This window comes from Prionailurus viverrinus, chromosome D4 (genome assembly GCF_022837055.1).
Source record: "Prionailurus viverrinus isolate Anna chromosome D4, UM_Priviv_1.0, whole genome shotgun sequence".
Taxonomy (NCBI): domain Eukaryota; kingdom Metazoa; phylum Chordata; class Mammalia; order Carnivora; family Felidae; genus Prionailurus; species Prionailurus viverrinus.
The window spans coordinates 85,456,119-85,473,388 of record NC_062573.1 but is presented as its reverse complement, the minus strand read 5'-3'; the positions used below and the strand labels follow the sequence as shown (position 1 = coordinate 85,473,388).

Below are 17,270 nucleotides of genomic sequence, written 5' to 3'. Positions count from 1 at the left end.
CCCCCACCCTCCACCTCCCTCCATCAACTCTCAGTTTGTCCTCTATCGTTGAGTCTCTTGTAGTGTGTTTCTCTTTCTTTTCTTCCCCCCCCTTCCCATATGTTCTGTTCTGTTTCTTAAATTCCACATGAGTGAAATCATGTATTTGTCTTTCTCTGATTGACATATTTCACTTAGCATAATACATTCTAGCTCCATCCACATCGTTGCAAATGGCAAGATTTTATTGTTTTTGATGGTTGAGTAATACTCCTTTGTATATATATACCACATCTTCTTTATCCATCATCAGTTGATGGACATTTGGGCTCTCTCCCTAGTTTGGCTATTGTTGATAATGCTGCTGTATACATTGGGGTCCATGTACCCCTTGGAATCTGTATTTTTGTATCCTTTGGGTAACCAGCTAAGAGCGCAGTTGCTGGATGGTAGGGTAGTTCTGTTTTTGTTTTGTGAGGAACCTCCATGCTATTCTTCAGAGTGGCTGCACCAGTTTGCATTCCAACCAACAGTGCAAGAGAGTTCCCTTTTTCCGCATCCTCGCCAACACCTGTTGTTTCTTGTGTTGTTAATTGTAGCCATTCTGACAGATGGGAGGTGGTATCTCATTGTGGTTTTGATTTGTAATTCCCAGATGATGAGTGACATTGAGCATTTTCTCCTGTGTCTGTTAGCTATTGGGATGTCTTCTTTGGAAAAGTATCAGGGTGCCTGGGTGGCTCAGTTGGTTAAATGTCTGACCCTTGACCTCTGCTCAGGTCATGATCTCACGGTTCGTGGGTTCAAGCCCCACATTGAGCTCTGTGCTGACAGCTCAGAGCCTGGTGCCTGCTTTGGATTCTGTGTCTCCCTCTCTGCCCGTCCCCCACTCTTTCTCTCTCTCTTAAAAATGAATAAATATCATAAAAATTTGTAAAAGTGTCTATCCATGTCTTCTGCCCACTTCTTCACTGGATTATTTGTTTTTGGGGTATTGAGATTGGCAAATTATTTACAGATTTTGGATACTAACCCTTTATCTGATGTGTTGTTTGCAAGTATATTCTCCCATTCTGTAGGCTGCCTTTTGGTTTTGTTGATTGTTTCCTTCGCTGTGCAGAAGCTTTTTATCTTGATGAGGTCCCAATGGTTCATGTTTGCTTTTGTTTCCCTTGCCTCTGGAGACATATTGAGTAAGAAGTTGCTGTGGCCAGGGTCAAAGAGGTTGTTGCCTGTTTTCTCCTCTAAGATTTTGATGGCTTCCTATCTTATGTCTAGGTCTCTCATCCATTTTGAGTTTATTTTTGTGTATGGTGTAAGAAAGTGGTCCAGGTTCATTCTTCTGCATGTCGCTGTCCAGTTTGCGAAACACCATTTGTTGAAGAGACTGTCTTTATTCCATTGGATAGTCTTTCCTGCTTTGTCGAAGGTGAGTTGACCATATAGTTGTGGGTTCATTTCTGGGTTTTATATTCTGTTTCATTGATCTATGTGTGTTTTTGTGCCAGTAGCATACTGTCTTGATGAGCAAAGTTTTGTAATACAGCTTGAAGTCCAGGATTGTGATGCTTCCAGCTTTGGTTTTCTTTTTCAGAATTGCTTTGGCTGTTTGGGGTCTTTTGTGGTCCCATACAAATTTTAGGATTATTTATTCTAACTCTGTGAGAAATGCTGGTGGTATTTTGATAGGGATTGCACTACATGTGTAGATGCTTTGGGTAATATATACATTTTAACAATGTTTGTTCTTCCAATCCTTGAGCATGGGATGCTTTTTCATTTCTTTGTGTCTTCTTTAATTTTTTCTATAGTTTTCAGAGTACAGATCTTTTACCTCTTTGGTTAGGTTTATTCCTCAATATCTACTTGTTTTTGGTGCAATTGCAAATGGGATCGATTCCTTGATGTATTTTTTCTGCCGCTTCATTATTGGTGTATAGAAATGCAACAGATTTCTACTCATTGATTTTACATCCTGCAACTTTGCTGAATTCATGTATTAGTTCTAGCAATTTTATGGTGGAGTCTTTCAGGTTTTCTACATGGAGTATCACGTCGTCTGCAAATAGGGAAAGATTGACTTCTTCCTTGCCAGTTTGGATGCCTCTTATTTCTTTTTGTTGTCTGATTGCTGAGGCTAAGACTTCCAGTACTATGTTAAAAGAGTAATGCTGAGAGTGGACATCTTTATCTTGTTCCTGACCATAGTGGATAGGGTCTCAGTTTTTCTCCATTGAGGATGATATTAGCTGTGGGGCTTTCATATATGACCTTTATGATGTTGATGTGTGTTCTATGTATCCCTACTTTGTTGAGGGTTTTTATCAAGAATGGATGCTGTATTTTGTCAAATGCTTTTCCTTCATCTATTGACAGGATCCTATGGTTCTTATCCTCTCTTTTATTAATGTGGTGTATCATGTTGATTGCTTTGCAAATATTGAACCAGTCCTGCAGCCGAGGAATAAATCCCACTTGATCGTGGTGAATAATTCTTTTCATGTACTGTTGAATTCAATTTGCTCGTATTTTATTGAGGATTTTTACATCCTTTTTCATCAGGAATATTGGCCTGTAATTCTTTTTTAGGGGGTCTTTGTCTGATTTTAGAATCAAGGGAACGCTGGCCTTGTAGAGTAAGTTTTGCAGCTTTCCTTCCATTTCTGCTTTTTGGAACAGTTTGAGAAGAATAGGTATTAACTCATCTTTAAATGTCTGGTAGAATTCCCCTGGGAAGCCAGCTGACCCTGGACTTTTGTTTGTTGGGAGATTTTTGATAACTGATTCAATATCTTTGCTGATTATGAGTCTGTTTAAATTTTCTGTTTCTTCCTGTTTTCAGTTTTGGTAGTTGGTAAGTTTCTAGGAATTTATCCATTTCTTCCAGATTGCCCAGTTTGTTGGCATATAATTTTTCATAATATTATAATTGTTGGCATTTCTGTGGTGTTGGTTGTGATCTCCTCTCTTTCATAGGAAATTTTGGGGGGTTTTCTTGGGGAGTGAGCATGCCTTTTGTTTGTACAAGTGAGAGCCATGTGGGGTGCCGTTGATGTTTGGTGTGGCTGTTTTCCTTCCTATGCAGTGACAGTATGGTCAGAAAGGCACAGGAGGATGGCCTGGACAAAGGGATGGGCTGTTGTGGGGAATCACTGGGCGTTATGTTGGTGGCCAGTTCCTAAGTCCTTTTCCCATGTGGAGGGGTCTGACACCGAGTGGGTTTAGTGGAAGGCAGGCCCACCCCCTCTGCAGGCACAGGGGAACCTGAGGCACCAGAAACCCCCTGGTGCCGTCCCTGTCTGACGGGGAATATGCCATTAGTGCATATTCCACAAGCACTGGATTTGGAGCAAATCTTCAAGCAAAGGTCTGATTCTGAAGGTTCAGAAATCCTTTTATTCAGTGGACACGCTAATGGGTATTGTGATAAAGCAGGAAGCTTCATAAGACTGAGTCATTTTCCCATTTGATTATTACTGAACACCAGATTCACATTTGAGTATGAACTAATTCCTCAGAAGATAAAGACCGAAGACAGGTGATTGGTGTTGACTGCAAGGACACTGGCAGGAAAAGTGAGAGGTGGCTGGGGACCAAGCCCCTCAGAGCAGGCGATGGCCTCACCATCGTCTGTGTGTTTCTGTGTCCAACCACAGTGCCTGGAAATGTTGAAAGTGACCCAGCATGCAGGACAGAATGTGAAGTGCGTGGGGATGTGTGGTTGGGGTGCTAAATGTAGTTTTAGTTTCTTTAGATACGGGAGGGGTTGGGAACGTTGGTATTTTTTTTTTTAATATTTTTTGGAGACTAGATGGGAATGAAATCACAGAACCTCAGGCTCTCTGGGTTGAAGGCTCGGAAAACATTACCAGTTCTGGGTCCCATCGAGCAGATATTCAGACTATTTTTTAACAACTCCTAGTTGAAGACAAAGTCTCTCTTCCTGTAGCTGATGCCCTCTGACACTGCCGCACGGCTCCAGATGCTGTAGGTTGACAGTGTTTGTGCCCTCGGTTATTACACTGCAGGATCGGCAGTCTTGTCTCCCGGTTTCTCCCCGGAGGCCTCCTCTCTGGCTTTGTGTCGGGCCCTCGTGGCCTCCTTGCCTTGGCTGGTTCATCTCTGCCTCTGGGGGCAGTGGGTCCTAGAATAGAAGTGGACTGCCAGGCGGAGAGGGGCGCCTACTCCCATGACCAGACCCGCGGCGGCACTGTGGCCACCATCAGAATGTGCTGGGAGAGCTGACCACCTGCCCCGGGTTCCCGTAGGACCCAGTGTTTGGGGCCAGACCCCAGAGGTGCCCACACACTCGGCCTCAGTGGCCGCACCTCACTTGGCACCTCCTCTGTGCTTACTGTTGATGAAAAACCCTCAAGCCAGTTTTTCAAGTGGAGCTACAGTTTCTCTCCCTTTATTTTGTATTTCTCCGATCAACTCACCGGACTGTGGGAGGCATTTGGGGATGTCTTCTCAGAGCACTGTTCCTACCCACCACCTACAGAGGCAGTGGGTTCAACCACAGTGGGGCCCGTTCGTGAGCTGGTCAGAGGCCTGAGTCGTGGGTGGCAGGACCCAGCATGACAAGCAAGCATCCGACCCCTTCTCTGCGGCTTCGGAACAGGGTTCCTGTTGATCGTGGGTCTTGGGAGTTCACGTGGACTCTGGCAGGTGTTTGAATACACAGAGTGAGTCCTTTCAGCGGCTGGTATCAGGGAGAAGGTAATGTGCGTGTGTGACTGTTGTCCTAGACAACAGAAGTGTATCATCCACCCTGCATTCTCCGAGCTTTCTCTTGAATGGGACAGACTGCCGCGACCTGGGCCCTTGTCACGCTCTCTGTGGGTCTCCGCCAGGGCTCTTGTCAAGCTCATAATGTAGCCTGGAAACCTGTTGAGCTCTTCGTTTCATTACTACACGTGGGAGCGCGGCCGGGACGACCTATCAACGCAGGGTTACTAAATGTTTTCCTCAAATGCAGACAGCGCGAAAGCAGGGATCAGGGCTTTCCAGTTGGGGTGACACCAGACGGTCTCCGGGTGAGCTTTGCTGCTGATCAGTGGGAGGCCCTCCCGGGATTTACCCTGTGATCGCTGACATACTCTCATCAGGCATCTGCCTCGACCAGCCCTTCTGACAGCGCTTCCCAGGCGATGTCGACGCCAAGCTGTTAGTCCAGGAGAGGGTGCGTGGGTCGTATTTGTCTAGGTGAAGTTCAGATTGAACTGGGTGTCCTGTGTCTTTTCTTTGTTCAGCCTGGAACCTTGTGGCCATGCAAGTGCATAATCCTGTCCTCACTGGTTTTGTTAAGTGCTTTCTAGCAGGGCGAGACAAATTCTGTGCTGTGATGGTTTCCCCCACCCCCGCTGACCGCCCCCCACCCCCCGCCCCCCGGCCCCAGGCATGCCCAGTCCATTCGTGAGGAACCGGGAACATTCCGGCTCCTGGCTTCCCTCCTGCCAGGCTCCAGGCAGGGCGTCCCAATGCTCTGGGACCTTTCACCTCCCCAAGTGTGTCTGACTCACGGGGCCTCCGGGGGATAAAGGGGCTTTGTCAGAGCCCGGCCTCATTTGCCACTTCAGAGCATCATGTCTGTTGACATTGCAAAATAGCAGAAGAATTCGACAACAGGCCTTTTCAGAATGTTCATGGTGAATGCACAAAGGACAGTCCCAAGTGGGCCAGCAGCTGGCCCGGAGAGCTTTCCGGGTGAGGAATCACATCTGGGTATTCAGCCTCTGTGGACCCTGTCCTGCCCACCCGGTGACTCAAATGGGCAAAGGCAGCGGGTGGGCCCTTTCCCGAGGACGGGCGCTGTGTGAGTGGCTTCCTGTGATGGCATCTGACCCCCTCTCACGCTGTGGCATTTGTGTGAAGAGTCCCCAGACCCGTCCACTCTCATGGAGGCCCCCTAAACATCGACCACCGTATGTTTAAGGGGCCTCAGGCCAGAGGTTCAAACATAAAGGTAGAATAACCTTCTGGTGCTTGTTGAGTGTCCTGTCCCTGTGTGTGGGGAGCAGCCAGATGGCCAAGCTGGCAGTTCCTGAGGGTTTGGTCAGGGCCGGACAGGGCAGATGCTGGGCATAGACGTGTGCTGTGCAGGGCAGGGTGGGGCAGGCCACTGCTCCCCAGTCAGTGTGTGCTGTATGGGGGTGGGGACAGTCCACACCCCAGGATGAAGGGACCCCACCCAGGGAAGGCACCTGAAGGTTCGCCCTGTGTGAACGCGTCTGGGTGACCCCAACGCTTCAGTTAGCAAGCTTGCCCCAATTAATTTATTCAGAAGAGGGTGTTCCTGGAGATTGGGAATGTACAGAAATTCCCACATCGGTGACACAGACAGCAGTCAGTCTGGAGCTGTGGCCAAAGCTGTTGCTTCTGGCAATGAGCCACAAAGCCATGCTGGGTTGCTCTCCTTGCAGCAAATTAGTTATAATTAATGATCATTTGCAATAAAGACATAAGTACCAATTCATGCCAGACACGAACACATCCGGTAATACGAATCTAACCTTACTTGAATTCAAATGAAATCACAGTAAAAGAAAACGTTCATCAGATTAAATATTTTTTAAAGATTGGAATAGTCAGAGCTGACAACCACATGGAGGCGAGAGCCCCATGGTCTGCGTGCTGGTGGGAGTACGTCGGGCACAGCCTCGGAGCTGACAACCACGAGGGGAGAGCCCTGTCGTCTGCGTGCTGGTGGGAACACGTCAGGCACAGCCACTTTGAAAGGCAGTTCGGTGGCACATCCCAACACCCTTGAGCATGCTAATATTTTCCAACCCAGCAGAGTTGCTTCCAGAAATTACTGTGGGGAAGCACACGTAAGGCGAACACAGTTGCAGCTTCACGGCAGAAGAAAGTCTGAAAAGTCCAGTGTCAGTAACTTATCACAGGCCCTTGTAGTGGAGTATTTAACACAATGATGCTGGTGTGGGAAAGAAAGTGGGTATTAATACCCACAAAAATCCTGAGCACAAAGGCGGAGAGAGGGTTGGCTGGATGAAAACAAACTGCAGACCTAGAGTAACTGAAACAGTTAAATTCCTGGTGTTAAATTAAGATTAAATTCCCGGTGTTGATTTGGGGATGATAGATGCATGAAAGAAGCAGAAGAGAGTCCGTAGACAGAACGATTCCGGTTTGGAAAGGCAGTTTGACCCAGAGGTGTATTGGGGCCACTTGCAGCCACACGACGAGTAAGCCCTGGGGTGTTAGATGTGGCACGGTGACAGTGACGGTAGCTGACAGCATCTCTTCTGTATTTGCAAGTTGCTAAGAGAATAGATCTTAATTTTTTTTTGTAACAATATACGGTGTTTTTGTTGAATTATTTTGGTGACCGTTTTGCAATATACGCGAATATCGAGTCATTATGTTGTAGAACACCTTAAACGAATACAATGTTATATGTCAACTGTATCTCAGTAAAACCAGGGGGAACGTGTGTCAGAATAGTACTGAAGGGGACCATTCAGTCCGGGGTTCTGAGATAAGGGTTATATATGTGGAAGTGAGACATTTCATATATTATCAAAAATAAGCTCCGGGGGCGCCTGGGTGGCTCAGTCGGTTAAGCATCCGACTTCAGCTCAGGTCATGATCTCACGGTCCGTGGGTTCGAGCCCCGCGTCGGGCTCTGTGCTGACAGCTCAGAGCCTGGAGCCTGCTTCGGATTCTGTGTCTCCCTCTCTCTCTCTGACCCTCCCCCGTTCATGCTCTGTCTCTCTCTGTCTCAAAAATAAACGTTAAAAAAAATTTAAGAATAAGCTCCAGCTGGATTTAAGAAGGGAACCCCGCCTCGAAACATAGCGGAAGGGACTATAGGAGAAACATTCAGCCCTCTGAGGATGGGGAAGGATTTCTGAAGCAAGACACAAAGCCAGAGCTGTAGCAGAGACATGTAGTCACCAAGTTGTGTCCTGATTCTCCTGGGCGCACAGGACACCAACCTTCCCCAGCAGGGACACAGCACAAGAGTGAGTTCTGGCTGGTGGGGAGTGGGGGACAGTGATGTGTGCTCGCCTGCCCTTTGCTGGTCTCAGGGCATTGGGGCTGCTCTCCGTCTGCCATTCCTGGGGGTGGGGGGAGTGAAGGACACAAGAAAGGGGCCTCAGATGGAGAGCTGGTGGAGAGCTGCCAGGAAGGATGGCTGCACCAGAAACTTCTGCATTACACATAAAATTGTGTGTGTGTGTGTGTGTGTGTGTGTGTGTGTGTGTGTGCGTGCATGCGTGCATGTGTGAGGACACTGGGGTTTTGAAGCCAGGACTAATGCCGAAATCATCAGTGGAAACACTCTCCGCGTTACTCACACGGAAGTTTAGGTCTTGTGTGTAGGGAAACAGGTGGTAAGTAAAGTTAAAAGATAAGTAACACAGTAGAAAGTATTTGCAGCACACTCCAAAGATGAAAGATGGTAGGGGAAAAAAAGTGCTCCTAAAAGTCAATAAAGAAAGATAAAACAATTCATTCACAAACTAGTCAAAGAATAAAAAGAGGGTAATTACAAAAGAGAAAAAGCCTGTAAACGACAAACGAGAAAAGATACTTAACCTTGTTTCTAGTCATAAAATGCAAATGAGAGCCACAGTATACCCAGTTTTTGCTTATTGGAATGGGAAATTTTTTAAAATTTGATTATATTCAGGGGTTTGCAAGTATGTGAGGAGAGAGAGGCATCAGCACACTTCTTCATAAACTGTTTTACTTTTTTTAAGTTTACGTATTTATTTTTGAGAGAGAGAGAGAATGCACAGGCAGGGCAGGGGCAGAGAGAGAGGGAGACAGAGGACCCCAAGCAGGCTGCCCACTGCCCGTGCAGAGCCCAACACCGGGCTGGAAGCCACAAACCACGAGATCATGACCTGAGCCAAAACCAAGAGTGGGAGGCCTAACTGACCAAGTCACCCGGGAGCCCCTTTATAAACTCTTGTAGAAGTGAGTTATAAAATGTGTGGACCTTAACATAGCAGTTCCATGTCCCAGCGCCTACAGTAGAGGAGGATCCTAAATAAATTATGGGGAAATACTGATGCATATTCGGAACGTGAAACCGTGCTCTGAGAGACTTGACTACATAAGTTCGCTGATCCATCCTGTGACCTAAATTGCCTTGCAATATTAATATAAAAACGGTTCCATATTTGTATTAAACATTCCCCAGAATGCCTTTGGTTTATGCCAATACACGTGTGAGGACGCGGGAAGCGTGTGGAGGAAAGTCCACGGATCCAGGTGGCCACCACTGGCATGGAGATGGCCGTGAGCCTGTGAACTTCTGGGTTGTTTGAATCTTGTTACAAGAGCCTGGTAACATACCACATGTAAAATTAAGAAAAAAAAAAAGAAGATGCTATAAGCTGTAAAATGTTCATGAGAATGAAACACAATCAAGCAGGGGAATTGGTAGTAAGTGATAATTATGGAAGCGTGTAGTGCGTGGAAAATGCTTATGATGTGGCATGAAAAAGAAATCAAAATTACAGATAAACTATAATAGTTAAGAGGGAACCATGAGTTTCCTTGGGGATGAAAACTGGAAGGAAATACTTTGAGAGCATGGCTGACTTTTTAAATCTATTTCCTAAACTTTTTTTTTTAGCATTTATTTATGTTTGCGAAAGAGAGAAAGCACAAGCAGGGGAGGAGCAGAGAAGGGGGCGGGGGGAGAAAGAGAGAATTCCAAGCAGGCTCTGCACTGTCAGCACAGAGCCTGACGTGGTGCTCAAACTCACAAGCCATGAGATCGTGACCTGAGCCAAAGTCAGTTGCTTAACTGACTGAGCTACCCAGGCGCCGCTATTTCCTAAGCTTTTATGTGAGTATTTCCCCTCTTCCCACACCTTGTTTCTTCTTGGAGGGGGGCAGAAATGTGCTGGGAGATGATGGTGATTGTGATGGTGGTGGCGATGATGGTGATGGTGGTAGTGGTGATTGGTGATGGTGATGGTAACGATGGTCATGATGATGATGGTGATGATGGTGGTGATGACAGTGGTGGTGGTGGTGCTGGTGGTGATTATGACAGTGGTGATGATAATGGTGATGGTGACGATGATGATAAAGGTGATTTTGAGTTCATATCCAGACAATAGGCTTGCAACTAGCTATTTTTGAGAAGGGAAGGATTTTCTAAATTAACTGAACATATCGAGATAAACTAGATGGAATAGATAATAAAGTTTTATGTACAGGGGGGTTCCAACTAGAAAAAACAGGAAAAAGAAAAGCCTGGTGCACTGTGGGAAGAAACGCAGATGAGTGAGCCAGTGCAAGTGGAGCTCCAGCTATAAAACGTATGAAGCAGATATGGCAAAATTTATGAAATCTGGATAGTGAGTACACGGGTGTCCACGGTAGTTGAGTACGCTTGAAATATTTCGTAATTTAAGAGATGGATCCCATAAAAATAAGTTCCCTGCAAAGTCACCATCTCATGTAATATATTCATGGGTGCCATGTCTAATATTTAAAATTCTGACGAGCTCATTATCACTGTGCTTCCAAAACGAACCTGCTGCAACGAGATACGGAAACGCTGATACACAGCCAGGTAAACCGGAGGCAGGTCTGATCGACAGCCCAATCGTTGTTTGTTACGTGATTTTGAACCTGAACTTTGTAACGCCCAATGCGCAAATCACAGTTTACATGGACGGCAAGCGGCAGGCAGTTGAATGTGGGGTTTTGAGCACAAGGGCTAGGGGTGGATGCTCTTTCCCACAGGAAAGGGGAGTCATGGGTCCCTCCAGCTTTGATGGGTCCAAGGACCCAACTCCTGAGGCAAGACTGCTGTGAGGAGACAGCTGTCTGTAGTCAGAGCACAGCTGGAGTCTACAGAACACGAGGATTTGCCTTTGCGGTGATCCGGAAACCTACCCTCCAGGGATCTGCGCATTCACTCCCTTGCCAATTTGTGTGCAGTTAAAGAAGACATCCAGGGGCGCCTGGGAGGCTCAGTCGGTTAAACATCCAACTCTTGGTTGCGGCTCAGGTCACGATCTCACGGTTTGTGGGTTCAAGCCCCACATCGGGCTCGGTGCTGACAGCTCAGAGCCTATTTGGGGTCCTCCCCCTACCTGTCTCCATGCCCCTCCCCTGCTCATGCTGTGTCTGTCTCAAAAATATATGAATTAACTTAAAAAAAGATGTCCGTGTGAATTACTTGGTTGCCATGGCCATAACACAGAGTTGGTGCACATGAAGGAGGAAAGGCGTGTGTGTGTGTGTGTGTGTGTGTGTGTGTGTGTGCGCGCGCGCACATGCACCTGTGCACTTTGGGAATTCATTCTTTTCCACCTCTTCCTCTTCTTAACACCCTGCCCACTAGTTTCAGCCTAAAGGCTCCAGTGTGTCTTGTGTTGAGCGTTCCACCTTCCCAGCGTTGGATAACCCCAGTGTGAGTGACCATCGAAGGGGTAGGGACCATGAAACTGACTTTTGTATCATGGATCTGGTGATCATTCAGAATGGCTCACCAGGAGAATGGAGTTTTTCATTTTCAGTAGTTTCCACGTGAGGTTAAGTGAACACGGATATTTGGATTGGATTGGATTTAGGTCTGAGCAATTTGGGGGAAATGAGAGTTGAGGGTTTACTTCTGTGACATGGAGAAAAGTCACTCGCTTATGGGGGCCTGGGGTCTCTATTGCCACCAGTGGCAGGTGGTTCATCACCAGTGGCAGGTGGATGGGGGAGAGGGAGAGCAAGAAAGGAAAGATTCTTGGGTCAGATTCCTGGCCCAGTTGTTATATATATTTTTTCAAATGGAATCTAGGAAACGCGTGAACAAGAAAATTTAAAAAAAAAAACACCCAAAATAATACAAAGCAAAAAAAAAAAAAAAAAAGCAACCCCAAACAAAAGCCAAAGCGTTGAAGAGTCGTGTTTTGAGGGGGAGAAACAGGAGCCTGGGCAAGTTAGATTGGGGTGAGTTTGTGGAGCTGGGAGCACGAAGCACTGAAACTTTGGGAAACCCACGTGTGAGAGAGACACTCCAAATGAAAGACGGAGAAGTTTTGGAGGTTCTTGTGCATTATAGCTGTACCCTGCTTATGGGATCCTCAATGGGATGTGGTGAAGTGTTGAGCCTCTTAGTCTAGGGGCCAAAGTCACTGTTTACTTTTTTATGTTTATTTATTTGGAGAGAGGGAGAGAGAACGAACAGGGAACGGGCAGGGAACGGGCAGGGAGAGGGAGGCAGAATCCGAAGCAGGCTCTGCGCTGTCAGAATAGAGCCTGGAACAGGGCTCGATCCAACGACCCTGTGATCACGTGTCCCGTGGGCCTGGCACAGGCCCTTACTCCCGCATGTCAGACGGGGCAGCAGTGTCCTCCTCCTAGGGCCCCAGGTGGGACTCACTGGAGGCCCAGCCTTGCAGGCTCATCTCTGACCTTGCCCTGCACCTCTTCATGGTGAGAGACACATAATATGGATCTACCCTTTAAACCATTGCTGAGTGGACAGTAAGCAGGTCTCTGGAGTCTGGTCATTCTGTGTGGCTGAGCCTCAGCCCCCGGAACAGCACCCCTGTACCTTTTCTCCCACCCCTACCTCCTTCCTCCCCCCCATGACCACCCCCACCGCATTCCTGGCTGCTGCCATGCTGCTCTCAGGGTCATGGATCTGACTGTTCTGGTCCCTCGTACGAGCAGAGGGGATTTGGATTTGGTGACTGGCTTATTCCACTCCGCACGTGTCCTCGGGGTTCATCCACGTGGCAGGTGCCCGCTTCCCTCCTCTAAGGAGGAACGATATTCCAGTGTGGGCACACAGCCAGTTGTCTCTATCCCCTCATCCACGGCAGACATTTACATTTCTTCCACATTTGGCGTGCCGTGAGTGACGCCGCGGTGAACACGGGGGTGCAGAGATCTCTTCAAGATCCTGATTTCAGTTCCTTTGGGTACTCAGTTTTGTCCTACTTTTGACTTCATAGTCCCATGATCATAATTTTATGATAGAAATGAGAGAATCTTTGCTAATCCTGTTTTTAATTTTTTTTAATGTTTATTTATTTTTGAGAGGGGAGGAGGGGCAGAAGGAGAGGGACACACAGACTCCAAAACAGGCTCCAGGCTCTGAGCTGTCAGCACAGAGCCCGATGCAGGGCTTGAACTCACAGATCATGAGATCATGACCTGAGCTGAAGTTGGACGCTTAACCCATTGAGCCACCCAGGTGCCCCAATTCCTTTTCTTTTTTGAAGCCCCTCCTGGTCTGAGGGTGACCCAAGGTCAGGGACTGTGTCTTACTCATGTCTGTGTCCCCAGCACCCAACAGTGCTCAGTAGAGACCCTGCGTGCCTGGCAAGTGGGACCAATAAGTCACTCAGTTGATGAATGTAAATGGAATCTTGCCAGAGGCGTCCCTCAGGACACACAGTGTCTTCTGTAGGTTAGGACAGTGGAGCTGGGGTTGTGACAGACACGATGCATAAACATCACTTGATAATGTTTTCCCGCTACATTTGGCCTACAGAGAACCTCTGTGTTTGAATGTGTGGTTTTGAAACATAGCAGTACCTACTCTGGCAAAAAGACAAAAAACCCCGACCAGTTCAGTTTAAAGGGTATGTTTGTAAGCATTTCAGCAGGAACCAGTTCCACACGGAAATCCCGCTGACCCTGGATACACCTTGCCAGTGGGGGGAGGGCATTTCTGGCTGCACCTTTGGACGGAACACGTGCCGGGTCCCGCGTGAGCCTCCCGGCCGTGAGGTCAGGGAAGGTCTGCGCCTGCACACTCATCCATCCATGTGTTCGCCCACGAATCACAGGAACGTTCATCCACACCACCGACACATTTTTTCCCAGCCTCGGTGCCTTCATAAAACCAAGTATCAGTGGGATGACAGCCAAGCCCAGATGGTTTCCAGGTCTTGCGAGAAAGGCGCTGATTGCTTCTTCGGAGGGAATCCACGCTGTCACGCGGAGTCTAGTCTTTGGGAGAAGGTGGGCGTCGGTCACACTCTCCGTCCTGCTCTCTGTCCTCTTCATTTGTCCTGTCGTGCGTCGTGGCACCACTTGGAACGCGGGCTGGTGCTCTGCCTTCTCTGGAACGGACTTCAGACGTGTTTGCTCATCTCGAATTAGCTGCGGTTCTCGTGCACAGTTTCTGGACAGCAGTCTCTGGCCAAAGGCGTGGCACAGACCAGTGACCCTTTACACGGTTCAGCCTCGAAACCGGGGACCCGTGTGGCTGTCCTTGCTTGCTGGCACCTCAGGGGGACCGAACTGATGACTTCTGTGACAGAGGTGGTAGCATTACGATAAAAGCACTTCACAAGGTGACTGTCCCGTCTTCTCTGATGCTGTGTCCTCAGAGTGATGCCTTGGGCCTCAGAGGACCTAAGTGACCAAGCCCGCCCCCTTCCCGGACCTGCTGGGGTGCAGTGTTTGACTCCCTGGCCCCAGGTCGCCTGCTGTGAGGGCAGCCTGTCTGTGCTGTGAGCAAGGCCTCTGGGTCCAAGCAGACCCACGTCCGAAGCCCTGTTTAACTGCTCATTGGCTCCATGACTCTGGCACTCTCTGAGTCTTTCTCTGCTTCCATCTCTTTCCGAGTATGGGATAGAGCAGTTAACCTGCAGGGTTGCTTTGAGTTTGGAACCATCAGCAGCACAGGGTGCCTGTCCTCACCAGGGACTTACCAGTGCAGCTCCCCAGCCAGGACTTGGCCCCGGTCTGGCTGACCCCATGTCCCCTACAGCACAGGACGGCCACAGCAGAATTCCTGCCCACTTTGGTGCTGGCTCTAAACCCCCTGAACCACAGGCAATCGAGTCTGCACGGACCAAGATTAAGGGCACCGTGTTAAGAGAGATTGGCCTCTTATGACTCCTTACTTCCACAGGCTGTGGGAGAAGACATACACTCTGGTCCTCACTGCGAGCCTGGGTGGACTTGGCTGCAAACAGAAAGGGAGGAAATAGCATCACCTCTGGCAGTGCAGCACAGTTCAATATAGCAGCAGTCACCGAGCACTGCCTGGAAGAGGCAAAGGTACTGGGCAGGTCCATTTCCTCTGTGCGTACTCCATCCTGCCCAGGTCAGCCTCCCCATTTTAAGTTGGTTCTCACGAAGCCGATGCAAGCAGAGAGCTGTGCCCAGGACGGGTAGTGGGGAGCACTCTCAGGATCGGCATGTCAGAGAGTAAGGGAGGCAGGACCTGGCCGAGCACGAAGGTGGCGGCCATGCGTTTGCCCCAGGCCCTCAGCTGACTCATGCTGAGCTCTGCCGCTGGCTTGGCCCTGCACTGAGCCCTGAGCCTGCCCTCGGTGACCCCACAGTGACCGGCCTTGGCTGAGCCCCACTCCTGAGAGGGGGTGAATCTTGGGCCGGGTGGCTTCTTTCAGCCGAAGGAAATTCCAGGGAGGGACGGAGCTGTGAGTCTCCAGCAGCCGCACGCCCGGCAGCCAAAGCTGCCGAGTGCCTCAGTCTTCGAGGGGGACCCTGGGAGTGCAATGTGGCCATCTGGGGCCATCTTTCCAGACTTTGCCTCTGCCTGAGCAAGCCCCGTCTGCCTTCATTATCGTCTAGCCGGGAGGCAGCTCACGTGGGAGAGGGAGTCTGTGGGTAGAGGTTGGCCTCCCCTGTTCAGTAGCATGGATGCCCCAGGACTGTGGACGTGACCTGGTGGCACACATTCCAGCCAGTCCGGTGGACAGGACGTTAGCTCCTGTCTCTGCACACCCATACTTGAATACTCATTGCTTTCCCAGACACACAGGATCCCTCCGCTCAGGCCACGATAACAGAGTAAGGTAGACTGGTAGTTAACCCCCAGGCATTGATGTCCTACGGTCGTGTAGGTTGGACGTCCGAGATCCAAGCATGGGCAGGACCGAAGAGGCCTCCCTTCCCGCCTGCAGATGGCTGTGCTGGAGCGAGCTCTTGTGCGCCCTGTCATAAGGACACCAGTCAGGTTGGGTCAGCACCCAGCCCTACGATCTCTTCTAACCTCATTACCTCCTCAGAGGCCCCGTCTTCAAATATAGTCACCTCTGGGGTTAGGGCTTCAGCGTAGGAATGGCGGAGGGTGGGGGGCACGGTGTGATCCATAACAAGAAACAAGAATTGACTTCAAAGATGAGTTGTTAAGAATGTTCTATATGGTTGGAGAGTCTTGTCTTCGTCCAAAAGAACACGTAACACAGTGACCTGTTCCTACAGTTGGCAAGCTGGGCCTGGGGGGTGCATCAGCTCAACCACCTGGAAAACCCAGGCACCTTGGTCTTTTCTCACAGACAGATATGAAAGTGGATGACATGTGTCCAGTTGGCGAGAAAGAATCAGGATTCAGAGCGGGAGACCATTCCCGACCGGGAAGCATTTTCCCAGGCAAGGCCACTTTTGCACACTGTCTGCCCAGACTGCAGATTCTTCGTTCCCCAGTGAGGGCACGGGTAACCCGTTACCTCACCAAGTGTTTGAGAAGTGAGAACAGCCACGCTGTCATAGATATCAGCACTGATTTTTCCCCCTTCGGCCCCAGGACTCACCGGGAGCTGTGAAGGACATGGGTGCTCCTGCTGAGACCTTGGCCCTACCTGGGAACAGGCCATGAGGGGTTCAGGCAGACGGCAGCTGGTGGGTGGATGCCATGTGACGGGGACTGCAGGCCCCATCGGGCAGCCCGACCTGGTTCCTGTGGTCCAGTCCCTGCCCTTCAGGATGGGGCTCCCTTACTGAGAGACTGTCTCGCCTGCGTCCGTCCCTGCAGGTGCTGGACAAGAGAAGGTCCTTCTCTGGCTGCTTTAAAGTGTAAAGTGTCAGTAGAGGACATGAGTGAGGTCCAGTGATGCCAACAGGTCAGGAGACGAGTGCCCTTGAAAACACAGCTTGTTACTCCCGAGAGGAGGGAGCACCTGGGGCAGGGGGCGGGGGGGGGGGGCAAGAGGGCGGGTCAGGAGGCAGGTGAGGGGGAGGGCGGGCAGGAGCCTTTATTACCATCTCCTCGGGAGGGAACGGGTGACAGGGCAGGCGGGCGGAGGATTGGTAAGTTTGGACGACTTTAGCAAGCTCCTGGGGCGTGGGGCTGGCCCGGGTGTCTGGCCCCTGGCACTGGGTGACCAGGGAAGGTGATGGTGCCCCAGCGGGTGAGCACGGCTGGAGGAGGTGGTGGCGTGGGCTCTGGATGGTGGGCAAGTCCTAGCCTTCTGCCTCTAGTCGCCCAGCCCTGGGAGAGGTGGCCCATCCAGGGTCAGCAGGGCCCCAGATGCCAGAGCATCAGAAATACAGAAGATCGGGGCGCCTGGGTGGCGCAGTCGGTTAAGCGTCCGACT

General features: G+C 49.6%; 1 protein-coding gene across 1 annotated transcript in view; it reads left to right on the top strand.

The window, feature by feature from the left end:
• LOC125149892 (uncharacterized) overlaps positions 1-16,552 on the top strand; it is a 110,404-nt gene extending 93,852 nt beyond the window's left edge. Inside the window, exons 3-4 of the mRNA XM_047829027.1 lie at positions 14,840-14,988; positions 16,481-16,552. Coding sequence (XP_047684983.1) covers positions 14,840-14,988; positions 16,481-16,552 — 221 coding nt within the window. The remainder of the gene's footprint in view (positions 1-14,839; positions 14,989-16,480) is intronic.
• The last annotated feature ends 718 nt before the right edge of the window (positions 16,553-17,270 follow it).